The following is a 15,125-nucleotide window of genomic DNA, read 5'->3' as shown; positions in this document are numbered from 1 at the left end:
CACACTAATCAGCAACAGAATTTTGAATGAATGCCTACTGTGTAGTGCTTGATTCCAAACCCTGAAATTTGCATTTAAAACACCAGTGGGCAATGTAAAAAACAGGATTCAATGGAAGAATTGAGATTTCACTCATCAGAGCCCACTCTCCTTTACATTCGCACTATAGCCAACTGCCACAGTTAACAGTAATTGCGTTTGTGTCATAAAACAAAGCCAATTATAATAATGAGAATTATTGTGTGAGTTGGACGAACTCTTTCCAACTAACTGTGGTTTACAAAACTGTGTCATGAGACTGCTGGCTACTGCGATGTAAAGTCTTTGTTGTGAAATGTGGCCAGAGATCCCTGTCACCACAGAGGCTGTATTCACGCAATAGCTGCCAGGTAGTCTTTCACCTCTGCTGGGGTGAGTCTTTTGAAGCCGGCCTCATTGCAGATCCCCACCTCAATGTTCTCCTCTGTCATCTGACCCTCAAAACTTTCCTGAAACCCAAAGTGGAATGTATATAAGAGAGACAGAAAAAAGAAGGGCACTATTAAAGAGGAAACTCATTGCAAAACATTATACCTTCAGTGTTAGGATGGCTGTGTGGATGGCATCTTCCAATTCCAGATCATTGTTGTACCTGGAGAATGACAAAAAAGTGTTTTCAGATGTGTGCTTTCATGATATTTTCTATGAACATATTTTAATATTCAAACATATTTTTGATGCTGTGAAGACCTTCTCGGTGGTGCTGCTCAATTATTTCCCTTAAAATGTGAAAATGCCTCAACTGTAACCAGAATTTAGAATTCCAGGACTGCCCTAAATACAGTCTGCACATACAGCTTGTCCAATAAAAACATACAATGCTCACAATCCACATATACTTTGAAAGATCATACCTTTTCTCAAGGAATGTTTTTCCATTAACGTAGTTCTTTCCCATGGCTGTGGCTTTCCATGCAAAATAAGCACCCTATCAGTCACAAATAGAAAAACAAAAAACTTTGGGTTAGCAACATGCCATGCACTTAACACTTATGTTTATACTTACAACAGCAAAACCAAAATTTAATTTGAAGTTGTAAAGACTTCACTGATTTAGAACTAGAATCTTTTCTCTGCATACGTTAAACAAAAAAACTTACAGAAGGGTCTGACTGGAACAAGTAAGGCTGGTCTTCATCCCAACCAGCTATCAGCAATGACACGCCAAATGGACGCACCCCACTGGAAAAAGGAATAACAAATTAGGCATAGCTCCATATATGTGAATCAAACATCTATCTCTAAAAAATTGGGTCATGATCTGAATATAAAGGGAAACATCTGATGCTGAGTAGTCTCACCCAGACTGTGTGTACTCCTGCATTACAGAGGCCACTCTCTGGACAAGTTGACCTGTGGGAATGGGCTCCTGGTAAACCAGGAAGTACTGTTGTGCCAGCTTCCGGGCTCTTCGCACTAAAACCCTGCCAGAGTTACACACAACTTATTTAGTTTATTAACATAGCTACACATACAGAACAAAATTAATTAAAATTAATGTTTTTGTTTAAGAAATGTGACAAAGAAACTAAGCTGCTTTCAAACAAAAGCCACCTGTAGTCAGGTCCCATCCCACTGTACACCATGCCTATGTGTTTAGTGATGGGTTCCACTTTATGGACACTCTGTTCATCATAGAGAATGGACTTTTGCTTCTTCTCTGTTGCCAGGACAACTCCATTGGATGCTGAAAACAAAAATTTGCTATGGGTGAGATTAAGTTATCACCTGTCTCAACAGTAGTGCATCAATTCTCATTATTAAGTTGAATATGATCACTATTTTCCTAGGTCTTTTTACCTTTAATTCCAACCGAGGGCGCACCTGCTGCTACAGCTGCCAAGGCATATTCAATCTGGACCAGTTTACCAGAGGGGCTGCAGGAAGAAACACAAGATGCTATATTACCGGGATGTGCAGGTAGGACATCAAATCAACTAAATGAAGACGCAACATTAGTCTGAAACACAGAATTTGCGTATCATAACTATCGAGATGAAACTGAAAGTAAAAGATCTGACTCATCTGAGCTAGCGTTATGCTAGCGGAGACAGTCTCTGCCTGGTTAACTTTTAAATTGAACTCGTTTTGTCTCATTCCGATGTTATTTTACACTAAAACAAGTTAGGCAGTACTATTAGTTTATTTGGAACACAAATAATAAACATTTCATTTAAAAATCCAGTCAGTTAATATGCTAACAGAACACGTTAAGCCTCGGAATGACAGTGCATCACCAACAATGGCTCCCAAACCACAATTTTATCTCGAAATAAAAAGCGGAGCACATGTTCACTCGGACTTTTATTCAGCCACAACCATTGTGTGTTACACATTTCACCTGAGTTTTTGTTTAGGAGTTTAGCGATATTTTAACAAAGTTTACCTGAATGTGGTGAGAGAAAAGCTGTAGCCTCGTTCCGCCATCTTGTCCTTCTTCTTCTACTTTCTGAGTGAGTCGAAACAACTCCACATATGGGTTGTAGCGCCACCTGTTTGTAAACCACATGTAAGTGAACCTTTTCTTCAGGTCAACTATCGACAGTAGTTTTTACTGCTAGCACATTTGTTTTCTCCTCAAGCATATATTGGACATTCGAAATAAAATGCGTTTTTGTATTCAGGCAGATATAATATCCCATTATTGATCACTGGTTCCGTTTATGGTGAGTGCAATTTCAGATATTCACCGCTAGCTGGCAGCCACATGACAAATGACTCTTGCTTGCCGGTGTTGTGTCAAAAAGTGATCCTCTGCCAAAAACCGATTTCCGTCGCGGGAGCGCGCGGTCTCATACATTGTTGCAGCGCACACATACATGCAAATTATAAACATTTATTAGACACAGCAGCCTCAGAAATCCTACAAACAAAAGCCTACGTGTACGACAAACAACCTTCCCTGGACGCCGTTGTGACCATTTCCGTTCAACAAAGTTTACCATTGCACGAAATGTAATTCGTCTGCTATAACCGTAGACATGGAGGTAGGAGTATGTGTGCGCTGCAACAGCATGGATGAGACCACACAGCCGGTAGCTCAAACTACAAACACACGGCGATGCAGCTTTAAGGCGCTGTGCGCGCTCCCGCGACGGAAATCACTTTTTGGCAGACGATCCAATTTTGGCATAACACCGGAAATTAAACTCTGGTAGACTGTTGTCGCGGCTTAATGACGTAAGACGTCTTCGTGACCGTGAGCTGTTTGACATGCTGGGAGGAAAGCTAATGTGCTGGTAACAAAATGACGAGCCTATCCGTGCTAATGCACAGCCTCAGATGTTCTTTGCTACATATTGAAACCAGACTTCTGCAGGCGGCGGGACTAGACAGACATCTGGGTGAGTTTAACAATAGGAGCGACGTGAAGTCCCGCTAATCCATGATGTTATGGAGTCTTTACAGAGACACAGCTATTCGGTTCAACTCAAGGCTGATTTAATTTTCTCCAAAACTCCTGTTAGATTCTTTTATGTGTCACCACTCGTTTTCTGGCCCTGGAGGTAACCGTGTTCTTCTGTTGTGTGCAGCTCCAGCCTTGGTAGTGAATGCCCCAAGCCTCCTGCCTCAGCTCCACCAGGAGGAGCAGCTGGAGGAGCAGCAGAGTCCTGAACAGCCCTCTGGCCTCCTGGACAGCATCCTGTGGATGGCAGCACCCAAGAAGAGGCGCACTATAGAGGTCAACCGTACCAGGAGGAGAGATGAAAGCAAACTTATAAAAGTCAAGGTACAGTGTTGGGTTGGACATAAATCATCAACCCAACTATAACCTGTTTGTTATGGCTATAAAACATAAACCTGGATAGCACTGTAACTGGAATCATATGTTATATTTATTACCACCAAGCTGTCTACATGTTTACATTTAAATGGGTATAATTCAATGTCTGTATACAAGAAGAAATTGCAGTGCACAAATATATCCTCCCTGTGTGTCTCTCTCAGAACAACATCGAGCCATGTCCAGAGTGTGGCCACTTCAAACAGAAACATATCCTGTGTGGCTTCTGTTATGCTAAAGTGAAGAAGGAGACCACTCTGATTCGTCAGGAGATGTACAAGTTGGAGGGTGGCCCACTGAGGACCCCGGCTGTGGAGTCAGTCATCCTTTATGAAGGTGAAGCACCAAGCGAGCAGGACAAAGACAAGAGGATAGTGGAAAGAGCCAGGAAGAGGCCAGCCTGGTTCAGTCAGTGATGCTGAGTTATCACGGTGACATGTGATGACCGTATTTGAGTTTGACACAGGAACATTGCATATTTCCATCTTTTGGTTGATAAATCAGTGGTCCTGAAGTCCTGCTGTGCCCACTGCTGGGTTGTTGATGTCATGGTTTGTTTTTTTGTAACTGTTTATCAGGCTTAAAGCCTGGTCTGTCATTTGTTTTTCTTGGAGAGACATTTACTGCATAATATCTGTACATTTGACAATAAATTCATTATTTGAAAAAATAATGTATTTGGTTCACATTGATTGGACATGCAATGGCACATTGTGGGTAAAAGATTATTTTTGTTCATGTATTATTTATAGTATAATATCATGGTTATCATTTCTAACACCACATTCTTTTATGGGTCCACCTTTTATTTATCAAATTTGACGTATCAAACCTTTTAATCAAGTAAAAACACAACATATTTACATAATTGCCATTGGTCTTATATTCTGCACTGCCATTAGTAAAATAATGTATCTTCACATCTTAGTCAACATAAATGAACTAATTTAATCGTCCCAGTTTGAACAGTTTTAACTGTTTATTTGTGAATGCTAGTAAGTGTTGCCACAACAGCCTCAAACTGAAGTCATGTAATACTGGCTGGAACAAACTGCTGGTGCTGGGATGAAGCCAGCATACCTTTCACTACCGTCACACACCCTCTGATTCAGTTTCATCCTCACAGTTTGATGGAACTGGTACTGTCAAGTGATATCTCTATTACTGTTACCATCAAAGCAGCTTTAGTGCAGTGAACTAACTAAAAAGACCAGAAAAAGCTCTAACGTAGCACCCAATCTAATATATATCAAGCACTTTCAAAGTAATCTCCAGCAATGAACATTTTTCAGTTCCATTTTTGTTACATGATTTTGGCTGATGTTTATTATCATCAGTCAGCAATCAGACCGACTTCAGCTGTTTTAACATGTTAAGTGTATGAGTGACATTTAAGGAGTAGGATAGACTCTGATGTGAGAAGACGACTGATCTATCTCATTTAGAGAGATTAGATTTAACATTTCTGTCCTCACACACATTTATATCTCTCTAAATATATCCACTCATACACTAAATATACAAAAGAAGGCACACATGTTATGTTATTACATACTTAGTGTTGATTTTATTTTTAAAATGACCCATTTGTTTCTTCCACCATCTTCGTGTATTGAGCAACTTGGCAGTTGAATAGATGAAGTGGGGTTCACATTTAGCTCACGTCATGGAGAAGCTTTAAGTACCTTTTCAGATGAAAACCAAGCTTCGGGATAGCTTAAGTGGGGACATTCACTACAATGTGACACAGAGGAGTAAAAATAGAAAGAAGATGGATATTTAAGACACTGCCAAATACACACTCACACATCTCAGAGTACTTGACACATAGACACACGCATGATTTAATAAGTTGCTGCATCTTTTTCCCTTTTTTTTTGATCAAGCATCTGTGTGAAAGAGGACATTTGGGTTCAAAAGGATTATTACTCCTGACACTATCACAACATGCACTGTGTGAGCAGGGGAGGCAGCTACTTGGTAAACTCCTGCTGTGATCTTCAGGAGGACAACCAATGGAGAAAAGAGAGCTACCAGGCCTGCTGGCTGAGCCAGGTGCTTGAAACAAGACCTCAATACAGGTAGGTTGTTCAAGCTGATTTGGACATCCCAACATACTGTTTTCTAATGTGTTATGATAATGTGAGCTTCCACCCTTTTTTTGTAACAGTGTTCGGTGACTAAGATCAAGTATTAAGGGTTACACGCTCCCCTTATCATGTTTATACTGGAAACATATGATGAGGAGATACTGAGTCAAATTTGCTGTGTTCATGGCTTTATGATCAATGATGAGTGGTATAACACAAGTAATATATGATGTGCTGAAAAATGCAAAGTTCCAGGCATAAAAAAGAGCTGTCTCCTGAGAGGTTTGCTAAAAACAATCAATTTTCTGTGTTCCAGGTTGACGCTGTCAGAGACAAACAACCTTCGCAGAGAGAGTTACAAACAGCAACAGGTGGTCCACTTCATGGTCGAGAGGACCCCCAGCCAGATACTGATGCTAGGTAGCAACAGTGGAGCCATGATGAAGTACCAGCTACCTTTTCTCCACACCAGCAAGGACCCACATTATGCCAAAATCACCTTACAGTCAACCATACAGCCTAATATACAAGGGAAGGAGAGTAACAGAGTGGTCACACGGCAAATTGCTCAGGACATCAGCAAGCCAGAGAGCTTTAGAGCCTCGAGTCTGATGGCCTCTCCTGGGGAACTCTCTCCTCACATACAGAGGAGAGAGTGAAGAAAGGCGGTGGAGAGGAGAAACAATGTTACATCAGTCTGTCACATCTTTTACTTGTGTTAATAAATAAAATCTACTTCCTGAGCCTCAAACGAATATGTGTTTTATGTCCTCTGAGTCTTGTCTGCAAACTTTTATTATTCTCCAAAGAGAGAATGCAGTTCAATAGTCTAGGCTGGATTATTGAATTTATATTAGTAAAAACTGAATGATGTTTTGTAGAATGCATTTTGAGACTTATTCTTTACAATGATTGTAAATTATGTTGTCAGGAAAATACACTTATTTGTCGCTGTCATCGATTTTCATGCCTGATAAACTTACATTATGTAATGGTTATAGCTTGTTTTGCCAACATGAATGCCTTCCTGTTCTCTCATAATGCGTTTCTGTATGATTATCATGTCAGTTTTCAGTAGCAGCACCCCCTAGTGGTAAGATCCCATCCAAAACGTAAACAAAAAATTCCACAGACTTCGTTCATTATACTGTGAAATAAAAAATGAAACATTTTTGTTGCATGATGATGCAGTACTGCGTGCACATGCACCTTCAACAAAGTCCTGAATTTACAAGGCTCCCACCAATCAGTGATGAGACGACTACACCAGTTTATCCTGTGTCACTTTTTGCTGGCCCTGACCTTCCCTTCTAATAGGGCTAACTCTGCTCTTTTATGTTTCTGGACAGTGATCTGCAGCTGCCAATACTTGAGATATACCCACATGAGGCTTCCATTCTTCCTCTTGTCCATATTAAGCATATCAGCACAGTGCTTATCTCTCTTAAAAATGTCCTTCAGGTCAGACTCAAGATCCAGTTCTGCATGTATGGGCTCTTTAACAACCTTAAGCAGCATGTTCTTCTCCATCTCTAGCCGTTGATCTCGGGGTTGGATGAGGGAGCAGTAGGCATTCTGTCGCTCTATCAGCTGACCTTCTAGCTCCTTCAGAGTGACTGTGGCTCGCTGATACCAATCCTCCTCTCTTTCCAAGGCTTCATGGAGTACAGCACCTGCAGCACCAGACCTTACCAACCTTTGTTTCTCTTCTTCCAAGGTCTCTCGTTCCTTATAAGGTAGAAGATATAGTGAGAAATGGGGTGAGAAGGAGGATGACATGATTAAAAGGTTATGAGGAAAGGGCAAATTGGTAATATGAAAGAGATTTTTGTTGAATAGCTTAGTTAGCATTTACAGGAACAAAAAAACAACACAAACATAACATTTTACCTGCTGTAACTGTTTCCGTTCTTCCATAAGCTGGTGACTTTGTGAGATCATGGCCTGCCTGTAGCCCTTCACCCTCTGTCTCTCTTTTTCCAGCTCTAACTCCAATGTAGCCGCCGCCCTCCTCCTCTCTGTCAGTGTCTCCCTGTAGCGGACCTCCATCTCGCTTGTTATTATGGACACATCTTTGTTATATTGGGCTTTTACCTTCTGGATTTCCCTCTGTGATTCCCTGGTCCAGATCCAACCTGACAGAACAAATAGACACATTTTGAATGGTATTGCCATAACATGCCTATTTACCAATGAATATAAGAGTCTAGATGTCATACAGTTGAATATTTAAGGTGTCCACAGGAACAAAACATGCTTTTCAGAATAAAAGTTGGAATCCAACAAAAATGCTGCTTACATTCCTTCATAGGCGTAGCTACCTTTATATCAGAGGGGGACGTACATGCCCCCCCCCCCCCCCACACACACACACATTTTAAAATGACCCATTTGTTTGCCTTTTCTGCTCCCTCCCCACACACAATGGACAGTCTTTTGTCTCTGTAAATGACAGAAGGCAGCAGATACAGAGGCTTTGTATAATCTGTTAGTGTAGTACCAAAAGTGTGGTTGACAAAACTGTTAGTTTCTGTATGTCACCGTGTTTTAAAATCAATGGGTTTTTGTTGAGTCTTTCTCTAAAATAGTCATTGAGTTAAGTGTTTACTTCTGTAGGTAAAATAGGTGTTTAACAACCTGTTAAATTCCACAGGAAATCGCAACTACTTCATATTATTATGTTATAATAATACACACACACACACATTTTTAATGCTTCCTATGCCAGTACATTCCTTCTTAGTAATGTGCATCCTCATTTTGTTACCTCAGATAAAAACAGTTCTAAATGTATCTCCTTGTGTAACTTACGAAAGGCAGCCAGTCCCAGCATAGGAACAAGCAGGGCATAATTCCACTGGTTGCCATCACCAGCTCCCGCCCCCCTTTCTCTGGGGTTTGGTTGTATGTTCCACCTGGGGGGGTCATTCAAGTTGTTCATGGAGGCTGCTGAAACACACACAAATCAAGACATAATTAGGAAACGACATGGGAGGTGCCCTGTTGTTTCACTAAATACCAATATTTATATTTTTTATTCACTTTTCCATTTCTTTGTTTTTCATTAATGCTCCCAGCGGCACTAAAGTCAGTTAAACACAAGCACATTTTCATTTCATATTTAATTTCCGTCCAGTGAAGCTGGGATAGGCTCCCCGTGACCCTGACCTGCAGGACAAAGCGGGTTCAGATGATGGATGGATGGATTTCTGTCCATTCATTCCGTAGCTCAGTACAAAGGTGGATTTATATTTACTACAGTAGAAACATTTCTTGAATGTAAATGTGGTCTTTGAGAGTCTGCATTGCAAACACTCTAGTCAAGATGTTCGTTGGTGCATAACTTATAAGCATTAACCACAGACATTAATGTCAAAACCAGTGTGACATGGCTTCAAAGTTTGACAGAGCAGCTACCCACAATCATGGCTAGCGTTGAGCTAACATGCTAGCTAACATTTAGCTTGGTGCCTTCGACTCGCCAGACTTTTAATTATAGACATAATAAGGTGAATTGTAGCTTTGCAACTTCGACAACATGTCAATGTGTGTCTATTAAGATATGGAGTTCTCACCTTGAATGAAAAGTCTAGGTCACTTATATATTTGTTCCTGCACCCAGATTATACAATTTTTACGGTTTGGCAGTCGCTTACACCGACCGAGGGTAAAATCATGGAAAATCTTCCCAAAAAAAATCTGATTTGAAGTTTTAATTAAAACAGTATGTAGTTATTTCAATTTTGTAAATATATTACATTGTCTATTACTGTAATAAACAACATTAATATGTTTTTCAATGTTTTAATTATTAGGTACGATTTTAACGCCTCCCCTTTTTAAAGAGTGGTTTCGTCCAGTGCAACATACTTTGTGGTCCTCCACTGTGCTTCCGGAACGGTCCTTCTACCGATAATATGGCGAGTGTACGAGCTGCGTCCCGTCTCCTCTCTAAGAGGACACTTTATAAAACCAAGACAGTGAGTACAAACATTTTAATATCAGCGCATGTATATACTTGTATGTAATTTATTTGTGTATGTAGGTTGGATTTTGTAAGACGCAAGACATTTTTTTAGCTTTCGTAACCGGCAGATTCTGATTTGCGTAATCTGTTATGTAGCTCAGGGTGCCTCAATGTGACACTACGTGGGGAAGCTATTTTGCTAGCCCAACAAAATGTTACTGTATCACTGTGGAAATACATACTGTATTTCTTTCACGCTGTAGCTTTTGAATAATGTTTGTTAAACTGTAAGCAAAACAGAAGCATTACATTGTATTTAAACTGGCACAATTAGTTGCCCTTGTGGAAAACTACGTAACTGTCTGCTACATGATGGCTACTAGAAATGTAGAAGAAAACTGCTGGTAGAGTTAAAGATGTTAGCAGCCAAGATGTTGTATAATGCACATTGATAAACGATTATGGCTATTATTGCACTAAATTATAGCTTTTGTAAGAATTCTGCTCTTATGTAATTGTATTTGTACACAATATATATAGCAGCTGGGTATATTTTCTGTATTTAAGCAGCCGTCAACATGTTTTGGCCACTGGTGTTTGGTTTGTTGTCTTTAATTAATAAAAGGTTTCATTTCCTGTCAGGTCCCTGCTGCTGCAGTTCAGGGTTCTAGGAATTTCCACTTCTCTGTCTATGGCAATAAGAAAAGTGCCAAAGTGTTAGATGATGTAAGTGACATTTGTTCTTTTCTGTACATTAGCTATGCATGATGGGTGGAAAACACATTCCTGCACACATGGGCTTGTAATTATAATATAATCCCTGAATATACAAAGACTTTCTGCTGTTACTATGCACAAAGTGCCTTTAACAGAAGTTTTACGGTACCTTTTTTCTGTTTTTTCTCAGATCTCTACTCAGTATCCAGTAGTAGATCATGAATTTGATGCTGTCGTGGTTGGAGCTGGAGGAGCGGGTCTTAGGGCAGCTTTTGGCCTGTCAGAGGCTGGATTCAACACTGCCTGTGTCACCAAACTCTTCCCCACCAGGTCTCATACCGTTGCTGCTCAGGTATGACAAAATAATATGTATTTACTGAGGATAGTAAGTGTTGTGTTCATCATTTAAGCTAAAATATTCTATATTCATTAAGCTTTTATGTAACTTGTGTATATCTGCGTAAGATTATACTAAAATGTTTAATACTGTCCTTGTTCATAGGGTGGGATCAATGCAGCTCTGGGGAACATGGAGGGCGATGACTGGAGGTGGCATTTTTATGACACAGTAAAAGGATCTGACTGGCTCGGAGACCAGGATGCCATCCACTACATGACAGAGCAGGCTCCTGCAGCCGTAGTGGAGGTAAAACCAGATAATATCTAAAACTTAGACGCTTTGGATGTCTTCCAAAGAACAGGCTTTGTATAGAAAAGAAATCTGCAGGAATATTTTGAGTGCACCTCTAAACCGGCCTGTCTGGCACACACCAAACTCGAAGTGTTCCCTCTTTTTCCTAGCTGGAGAACTTTGGCATGCCATTCAGCCGCACTGAGGATGGGAAGATCTACCAGAGAGCATTTGGAGGTCAGAGTCTCAAGTATGGAAAGGGAGGCCAGGCACACCGCTGCTGCTGTGTAGCAGACAGGACAGGACATTCACTGCTGCATACACTTTATGGAAGGGTAACTACACATACTCTACAAGTCTAACTAAGTCTGTCTGCAGAAAGATTTCTTGTACTGTGGAAAAAACCATTTACCTTTTTTTTCTTTCTTTTTTTATGAATCTGTCTGTTTAGTCACTTCGGTATGACACCAGTTACTTTGTGGAGTACTTTGCCTTGGACCTGCTGATGGAAAATGGAGAGTGTAAGGGAGTCATTGCTCTCTGCATGGAGGATGGGTCTATTCACCGCTTCAGAGCCCAGAATACTGTCATTGCTACTGGGTAAGAGACACATTCTAGTTACTCCTGTCAGACACCATATTGCAGCAGCTAGTCTGAGACACAAATGCTTCGACTGCCAATGCATAGTCTCAAGTGAATCAGAGTTTTTTAAAACGCGTTGCATCTTTTCCTCCAGAGGTTATGGAAGAACCTATTTCAGCTGCACATCTGCCCACACCAGTACAGGAGATGGAAATGCAATGGTGACCAGAGCTGGCCTGCCCTGTCAGGATTTGGAGTTTGTCCAGTTCCATCCCACTGGTGAGCAAAGGAACTTAATAAACTGCAGTCATGAGGCAGTTGGGGTGATTAATGATTAAACTTACATTGACAGGTGCCTGAAAGCTTTATAGAAACAAGAAGACAGCTCAAAGTAATGTCTAGATGGCTCACAGTAAACCACTAAAGGTTTTCTTTCAATGACAGTTCAAACTCCAGATTTTATTGTCTAGCCGAGTGATTACATACTGTATAAATGGTGTGAGCATTCTATTATCAGTCTGTTTCATGTTGATAATAATTAATAACTCTCCGAGTTACTCTGAAATTCAGTTTTGCAGCAGATAAATTAAAATATAGCTGTAAACAATGTTCTGTATGGTAAAGCTGACCAAGTTGGTCAAGTTGGCATAGATTTGCTGTATGGAAATGAATATGTTATTATAGGGAATACATTATTTCAGCTCCCTGTTTATATATGTGCTGCTGAAAAACCTGAAATTAGTTGTTCACATTGGACTCCAGAGAGGGGCCCCACTTCTATAATGACAAATGCTCTTCTTTATTTTTGTTCCTGCTGGATATCTGACACCAGGCTCTCTAATTATGCATGACGTACCATGGTGATGTGGTATTTGGGAGGTCACATAGGGTTAAGTGTGTATGTTGATGCACGGGCTTTGCAAGTGGATGGTTAAATAAATGCAGCACATGTTACATTGTTAAAATGTTTCAGTTTTTCATAAAATCATCGAACTGTGGTGCATATTCTGATTTTCTTAACTATTGCGAGTACTAGGTTGAGATCTTAAGACATTAGTAGTAACTGTCACTTTGTAATGAAATGTGAGTAGGGTGGTCACCCCTTTAACATGTGAATCCTCACAGGAATCTATGGAGCTGGTTGCCTGATCACAGAGGGGTGCCGTGGTGAGGGAGGAATCCTGATCAACAGCGAGGGAGAGCGCTTCATGGAGCGCTATGCCCCCAACGCCAAAGATCTGGCCTCTAGAGATGTGGTGTCTCGCTCAATGACCATTGAGATCAGAGAGGGCAGGTATGCAGGCCTGTGTGTGATGTAACTGTATGCTGGCGTGAAACAGCTGAGCATACTACAGATTTGCTTATTTTCTCACCTGGCTGTCTCCCTTCAGAGGTGTCGGTCCAGAGAAGGACCATGTCTACCTGCAGCTTCACCACCTGCCTCCTCAGCAGCTGGCCACCAGACTGCCTGGTATCTCAGAGACAGCCATGATCTTTGCTGGAGTTGATGTCACAAAAGAACCCATTCCTGTCCTGCCCACCGTCCATTATAACATGGGTGGAATACCCACAAACTTTAAGGGACAGGTACATGATTTGTGCACATACAGGTATCCTTACATTACTTGCCTAGTTTCTACTACAGTGCTGAGGGCTTCTGTTTTTTTTCCCCCACTAGGCAATCACCCATACAAATGGCCAGGACAAGGTGGTGCCTGGACTGTATGCCTGTGGTGAGGCAGCTTGTGCCAGTGTCCACGGTGCTAACAGGCTTGGCGCCAACTCCCTGCTGGACCTGGTGGTGTTTGGCAGAGCCTGCGCACTCACAATTGCTGAGGAGCACAAACCAGGTGAAGACCACAAAATATTTACAGTCAAAACAGATGAATGACACATGATCTGTCCAGAAGGGAGTGATATATTTCCATTCCACTTTTGGACATAAAGAAACATCAAGCTTTTGAAGACACAAATCAAACATGCAGGATTATATCTAATGCCTCACTGCTCACACTGCTTTTGCTGTTATTTCTGCAGGAGAGAAACTGTCTCCTCTGAAGCCCAGTGCAGGAGAAGAGTCTGTGGCCAACCTGGATAAACTGAGGTTTGCCAATGGAAGTCTGAGAACCTCTGAGATCAGGCTGAACATGCAGAAGGTACACACCAATTAACATGAGCATATCAGATTGCTGGAGAGGTGGTGTTCCTACTACCTGCTCTTTCTCGTCTCCTGCAGACCATGCAGGCTCATGCTGCAGTGTTCCGTACCGGCTCTGTGCTAAAGGAGGGATGTGATAAGATGGACGCCGTTTACCAGACCCTGGATGACATCAAAACCTTCGACAGAGGTGCAACACTACTTTCAGTACTTCTACATATTTGTACAAAAACAGTTCCGCTGAAGAATAATTCTTTGAACACAAAGTTAATTCCTCGTTTTTTCTTCTTTTCTCTAGGCATTGTGTGGAATACAGACTTGGTAGAAACGCTGGAGCTGCAGAACTTGATGCTGAACGCCGTCCAGACCATCAATTCTGCCGAGCAGAGGAAGGAGAGCAGAGGGGCTCATGCTAGAGAGGACTATAAGGTCAGTTTTTTATATGTAAATCTGTCCTTCTCAAAACAGACTTGGAATTATTTTTATAAGTCGTGATTATTATACAAACTATGATTTCTTGCCCTTCATCACAAGCCAGTCTGGCCTTTGACAGTGTTTCTTTAACTATATTCCAGGACCGTGTGGATGAGTACGACTACTCTAAGCCCCTGCAGGGTCAGGAGAAAAAGCCCTTTGAGCAGCACTGGAGGAAACACACTCTCTCCTACGTTGACCCAAAGACCGGAAAGGTTTGTTTGTGGTGCCACTATCAGCTTCTAATGTCGGCATCATCTTTGATGTTTAATGCACCTTTTTCCTTTTGTCCAATCACAGGTGACCCTTGAATACCGTCCTGTTATTGACGTTACTCTGGATGAGCAGGACTGCGCCCATGTTCCTCCTGCCATCCGCTCCTACTAAGATCTCCTCCTCCTCCAGTCCCTCCACATCTCCTCCCACATTCACTGTACCCAATTAAATACTTATTTCACAATATTTATCTGATTTAGAGATGCCATTTTGTCAGCTTCATCCTATTGTCATCTTCTGCCTTGATTTTATTCTCTTTGCAGTAGATGGTTTGCAAACATATTCTTGCGACCTTTCACACTGTGTGAGCTGGTCTTGTAAATATAATAAAACACTCAAGAAAAGTGGGCATCTCCTGTTGGACCGCTTAAGTTTGGCTTTTTGTGATGACATCATACTCATTTCTG

General features: G+C 41.2%; 5 protein-coding genes across 6 annotated transcripts; 3 read left to right on the top strand and 2 right to left on the bottom strand.

The window, feature by feature from the left end:
• Nucleotides 1-330: 330 nt before the first annotated feature.
• Nucleotides 331-2,531, bottom strand: psma2a (proteasome 20S subunit alpha 2a). Its single transcript, XM_028426149.1, has 8 exons — nucleotides 2,426-2,531; nucleotides 1,840-1,916; nucleotides 1,594-1,726; nucleotides 1,341-1,463; nucleotides 1,140-1,221; nucleotides 894-967; nucleotides 574-631; nucleotides 331-488 (listed from the first exon to the last, which is right to left on the bottom strand). Exons 1-8 carry the CDS (start codon nucleotides 2,464-2,466, stop codon nucleotides 372-374), a joined length of 705 nt encoding a protein of 234 aa, XP_028281950.1. The 5' UTR covers nucleotides 2,467-2,531; the 3' UTR covers nucleotides 331-371.
• A 660-nt stretch (nucleotides 2,532-3,191) lies between these two features.
• mrpl32 (mitochondrial ribosomal protein L32) lies at nucleotides 3,192-4,496 on the top strand. Its single transcript, XM_028426151.1, has 3 exons — nucleotides 3,192-3,383; nucleotides 3,573-3,769; nucleotides 3,988-4,496. Exons 1-3 carry the CDS (start codon nucleotides 3,287-3,289, stop codon nucleotides 4,237-4,239), a joined length of 546 nt encoding a protein of 181 aa, XP_028281952.1. The 5' UTR covers nucleotides 3,192-3,286; the 3' UTR covers nucleotides 4,240-4,496.
• Nucleotides 4,497-5,742: 1,246 nt separating this feature from the next.
• LOC114449109 (telethonin) lies at nucleotides 5,743-6,664 on the top strand. Its single transcript, XM_028426476.1, has 2 exons — nucleotides 5,743-5,904; nucleotides 6,230-6,664. The coding sequence occupies exons 1-2, from the start codon at nucleotides 5,771-5,773 to the stop codon at nucleotides 6,570-6,572; spliced, it is 477 nt and encodes a 158-aa protein (XP_028282277.1). The 5' UTR covers nucleotides 5,743-5,770; the 3' UTR covers nucleotides 6,573-6,664.
• A 75-nt stretch (nucleotides 6,665-6,739) lies between these two features.
• Nucleotides 6,740-9,598, bottom strand: LOC114449108 (coiled-coil domain-containing protein 127-like). Of its 2 annotated transcripts, none has more exons than XM_028426474.1 (4): nucleotides 9,489-9,598; nucleotides 8,725-8,862; nucleotides 7,804-8,048; nucleotides 6,740-7,641 (listed from the first exon to the last, which is right to left on the bottom strand). In XM_028426474.1, the coding sequence occupies exons 2-4, from the start codon at nucleotides 8,852-8,854 to the stop codon at nucleotides 7,195-7,197; spliced, it is 822 nt and encodes a 273-aa protein (XP_028282275.1). In that variant the 5' UTR covers nucleotides 8,855-8,862; nucleotides 9,489-9,598; the 3' UTR covers nucleotides 6,740-7,194. The 2 variants fall into 2 exon arrangements, with proteins under 2 accessions (XP_028282275.1, XP_028282276.1); XM_028426475.1 differs by having other exon boundaries at nucleotides 8,725-8,859; nucleotides 9,489-9,551.
• Nucleotides 9,599-9,797: 199 nt separating this feature from the next.
• sdha (succinate dehydrogenase complex, subunit A, flavoprotein (Fp)) lies at nucleotides 9,798-15,094 on the top strand. The gene is made up of 15 exons (XM_028426187.1): nucleotides 9,798-9,893; nucleotides 10,523-10,606; nucleotides 10,788-10,949; nucleotides 11,100-11,243; nucleotides 11,399-11,563; nucleotides 11,680-11,828; nucleotides 11,965-12,089; nucleotides 12,936-13,104; nucleotides 13,202-13,397; nucleotides 13,489-13,660; nucleotides 13,848-13,966; nucleotides 14,047-14,158; nucleotides 14,267-14,397; nucleotides 14,544-14,657; nucleotides 14,743-15,094. The coding sequence occupies exons 1-15, from the start codon at nucleotides 9,831-9,833 to the stop codon at nucleotides 14,827-14,829; spliced, it is 1,992 nt and encodes a 663-aa protein (XP_028281988.1). The 5' UTR covers nucleotides 9,798-9,830; the 3' UTR covers nucleotides 14,830-15,094.
• Nucleotides 15,095-15,125: the final 31 nt, after the last annotated feature.

The sequence above is a fragment of the Parambassis ranga genome, chromosome 16, assembly GCF_900634625.1.
Source record: "Parambassis ranga chromosome 16, fParRan2.1, whole genome shotgun sequence".
Lineage (NCBI taxonomy): Eukaryota > Metazoa > Chordata > Actinopteri > Ambassidae > Parambassis > Parambassis ranga.
Note: the sequence above shows the minus strand (reverse complement) of the source record. Positions and strands in the feature narration are given on the sequence as shown.

Excerpts from the sequence above, each read along its gene's own strand:
- psma2a (XM_028426149.1), bottom strand. The coding sequence starts at position 2,466 with ATGGCGGAACGAGGCTACAGCTTTTCTCTCACCACATTCAG. Across the intron at positions 1,917-2,425 it reads TTTTCTCTCACCACATTCAG|CCCCTCTGGTAAACTGGTCC; the intron begins GTAAACTTTGTT and ends TTCTTCCTGCAG. Across the intron at positions 1,727-1,839 it reads GCCCTCGGTTGGAATTAAAG|CATCCAATGGAGTTGTCCTG; the intron begins GTAAAAAGACCT and ends TTTTGTTTTCAG.
- mrpl32 (XM_028426151.1), top strand. The coding sequence starts at position 3,287 with ATGACGAGCCTATCCGTGCTAATGCACAGCCTCAGATGTTCTTTGCTA. Across the intron at positions 3,384-3,572 it reads GGGACTAGACAGACATCTGG|CTCCAGCCTTGGTAGTGAAT; the intron begins GTGAGTTTAACA and ends TGTTGTGTGCAG. Across the intron at positions 3,770-3,987 it reads GCAAACTTATAAAAGTCAAG|AACAACATCGAGCCATGTCC; the intron begins GTACAGTGTTGG and ends TGTCTCTCTCAG.
- LOC114449109 (XM_028426476.1), top strand. The coding sequence starts at position 5,771 with ATGCACTGTGTGAGCAGGGGAGGCAGCTACTTGGTAAACTCCTGCTGT. Across the intron at positions 5,905-6,229 it reads GAAACAAGACCTCAATACAG|GTTGACGCTGTCAGAGACAA; the intron begins GTAGGTTGTTCA and ends TCTGTGTTCCAG.
- LOC114449108 (XM_028426474.1), bottom strand. The coding sequence starts at position 8,854 with ATGAACAACTTGAATGACCCCCCCAGGTGGAACATACAACCAAACCCC. Across the intron at positions 8,049-8,724 it reads GCTGGGACTGGCTGCCTTTC|GTTGGATCTGGACCAGGGAA; the intron begins GTAAGTTACACA and ends TTGTTCTGTCAG. Across the intron at positions 7,642-7,803 it reads AACGGAAACAGTTACAGCAG|GAACGAGAGACCTTGGAAGA; the intron begins GTAAAATGTTAT and ends CTACCTTATAAG.
- sdha (XM_028426187.1), top strand. The coding sequence starts at position 9,831 with ATGGCGAGTGTACGAGCTGCGTCCCGTCTCCTCTCTAAGAGGACACTT. Across the intron at positions 11,829-11,964 it reads AATACTGTCATTGCTACTGG|AGGTTATGGAAGAACCTATT; the intron begins GTAAGAGACACA and ends CTTTTCCTCCAG. Across the intron at positions 13,967-14,046 it reads TCAGGCTGAACATGCAGAAG|ACCATGCAGGCTCATGCTGC; the intron begins GTACACACCAAT and ends CGTCTCCTGCAG.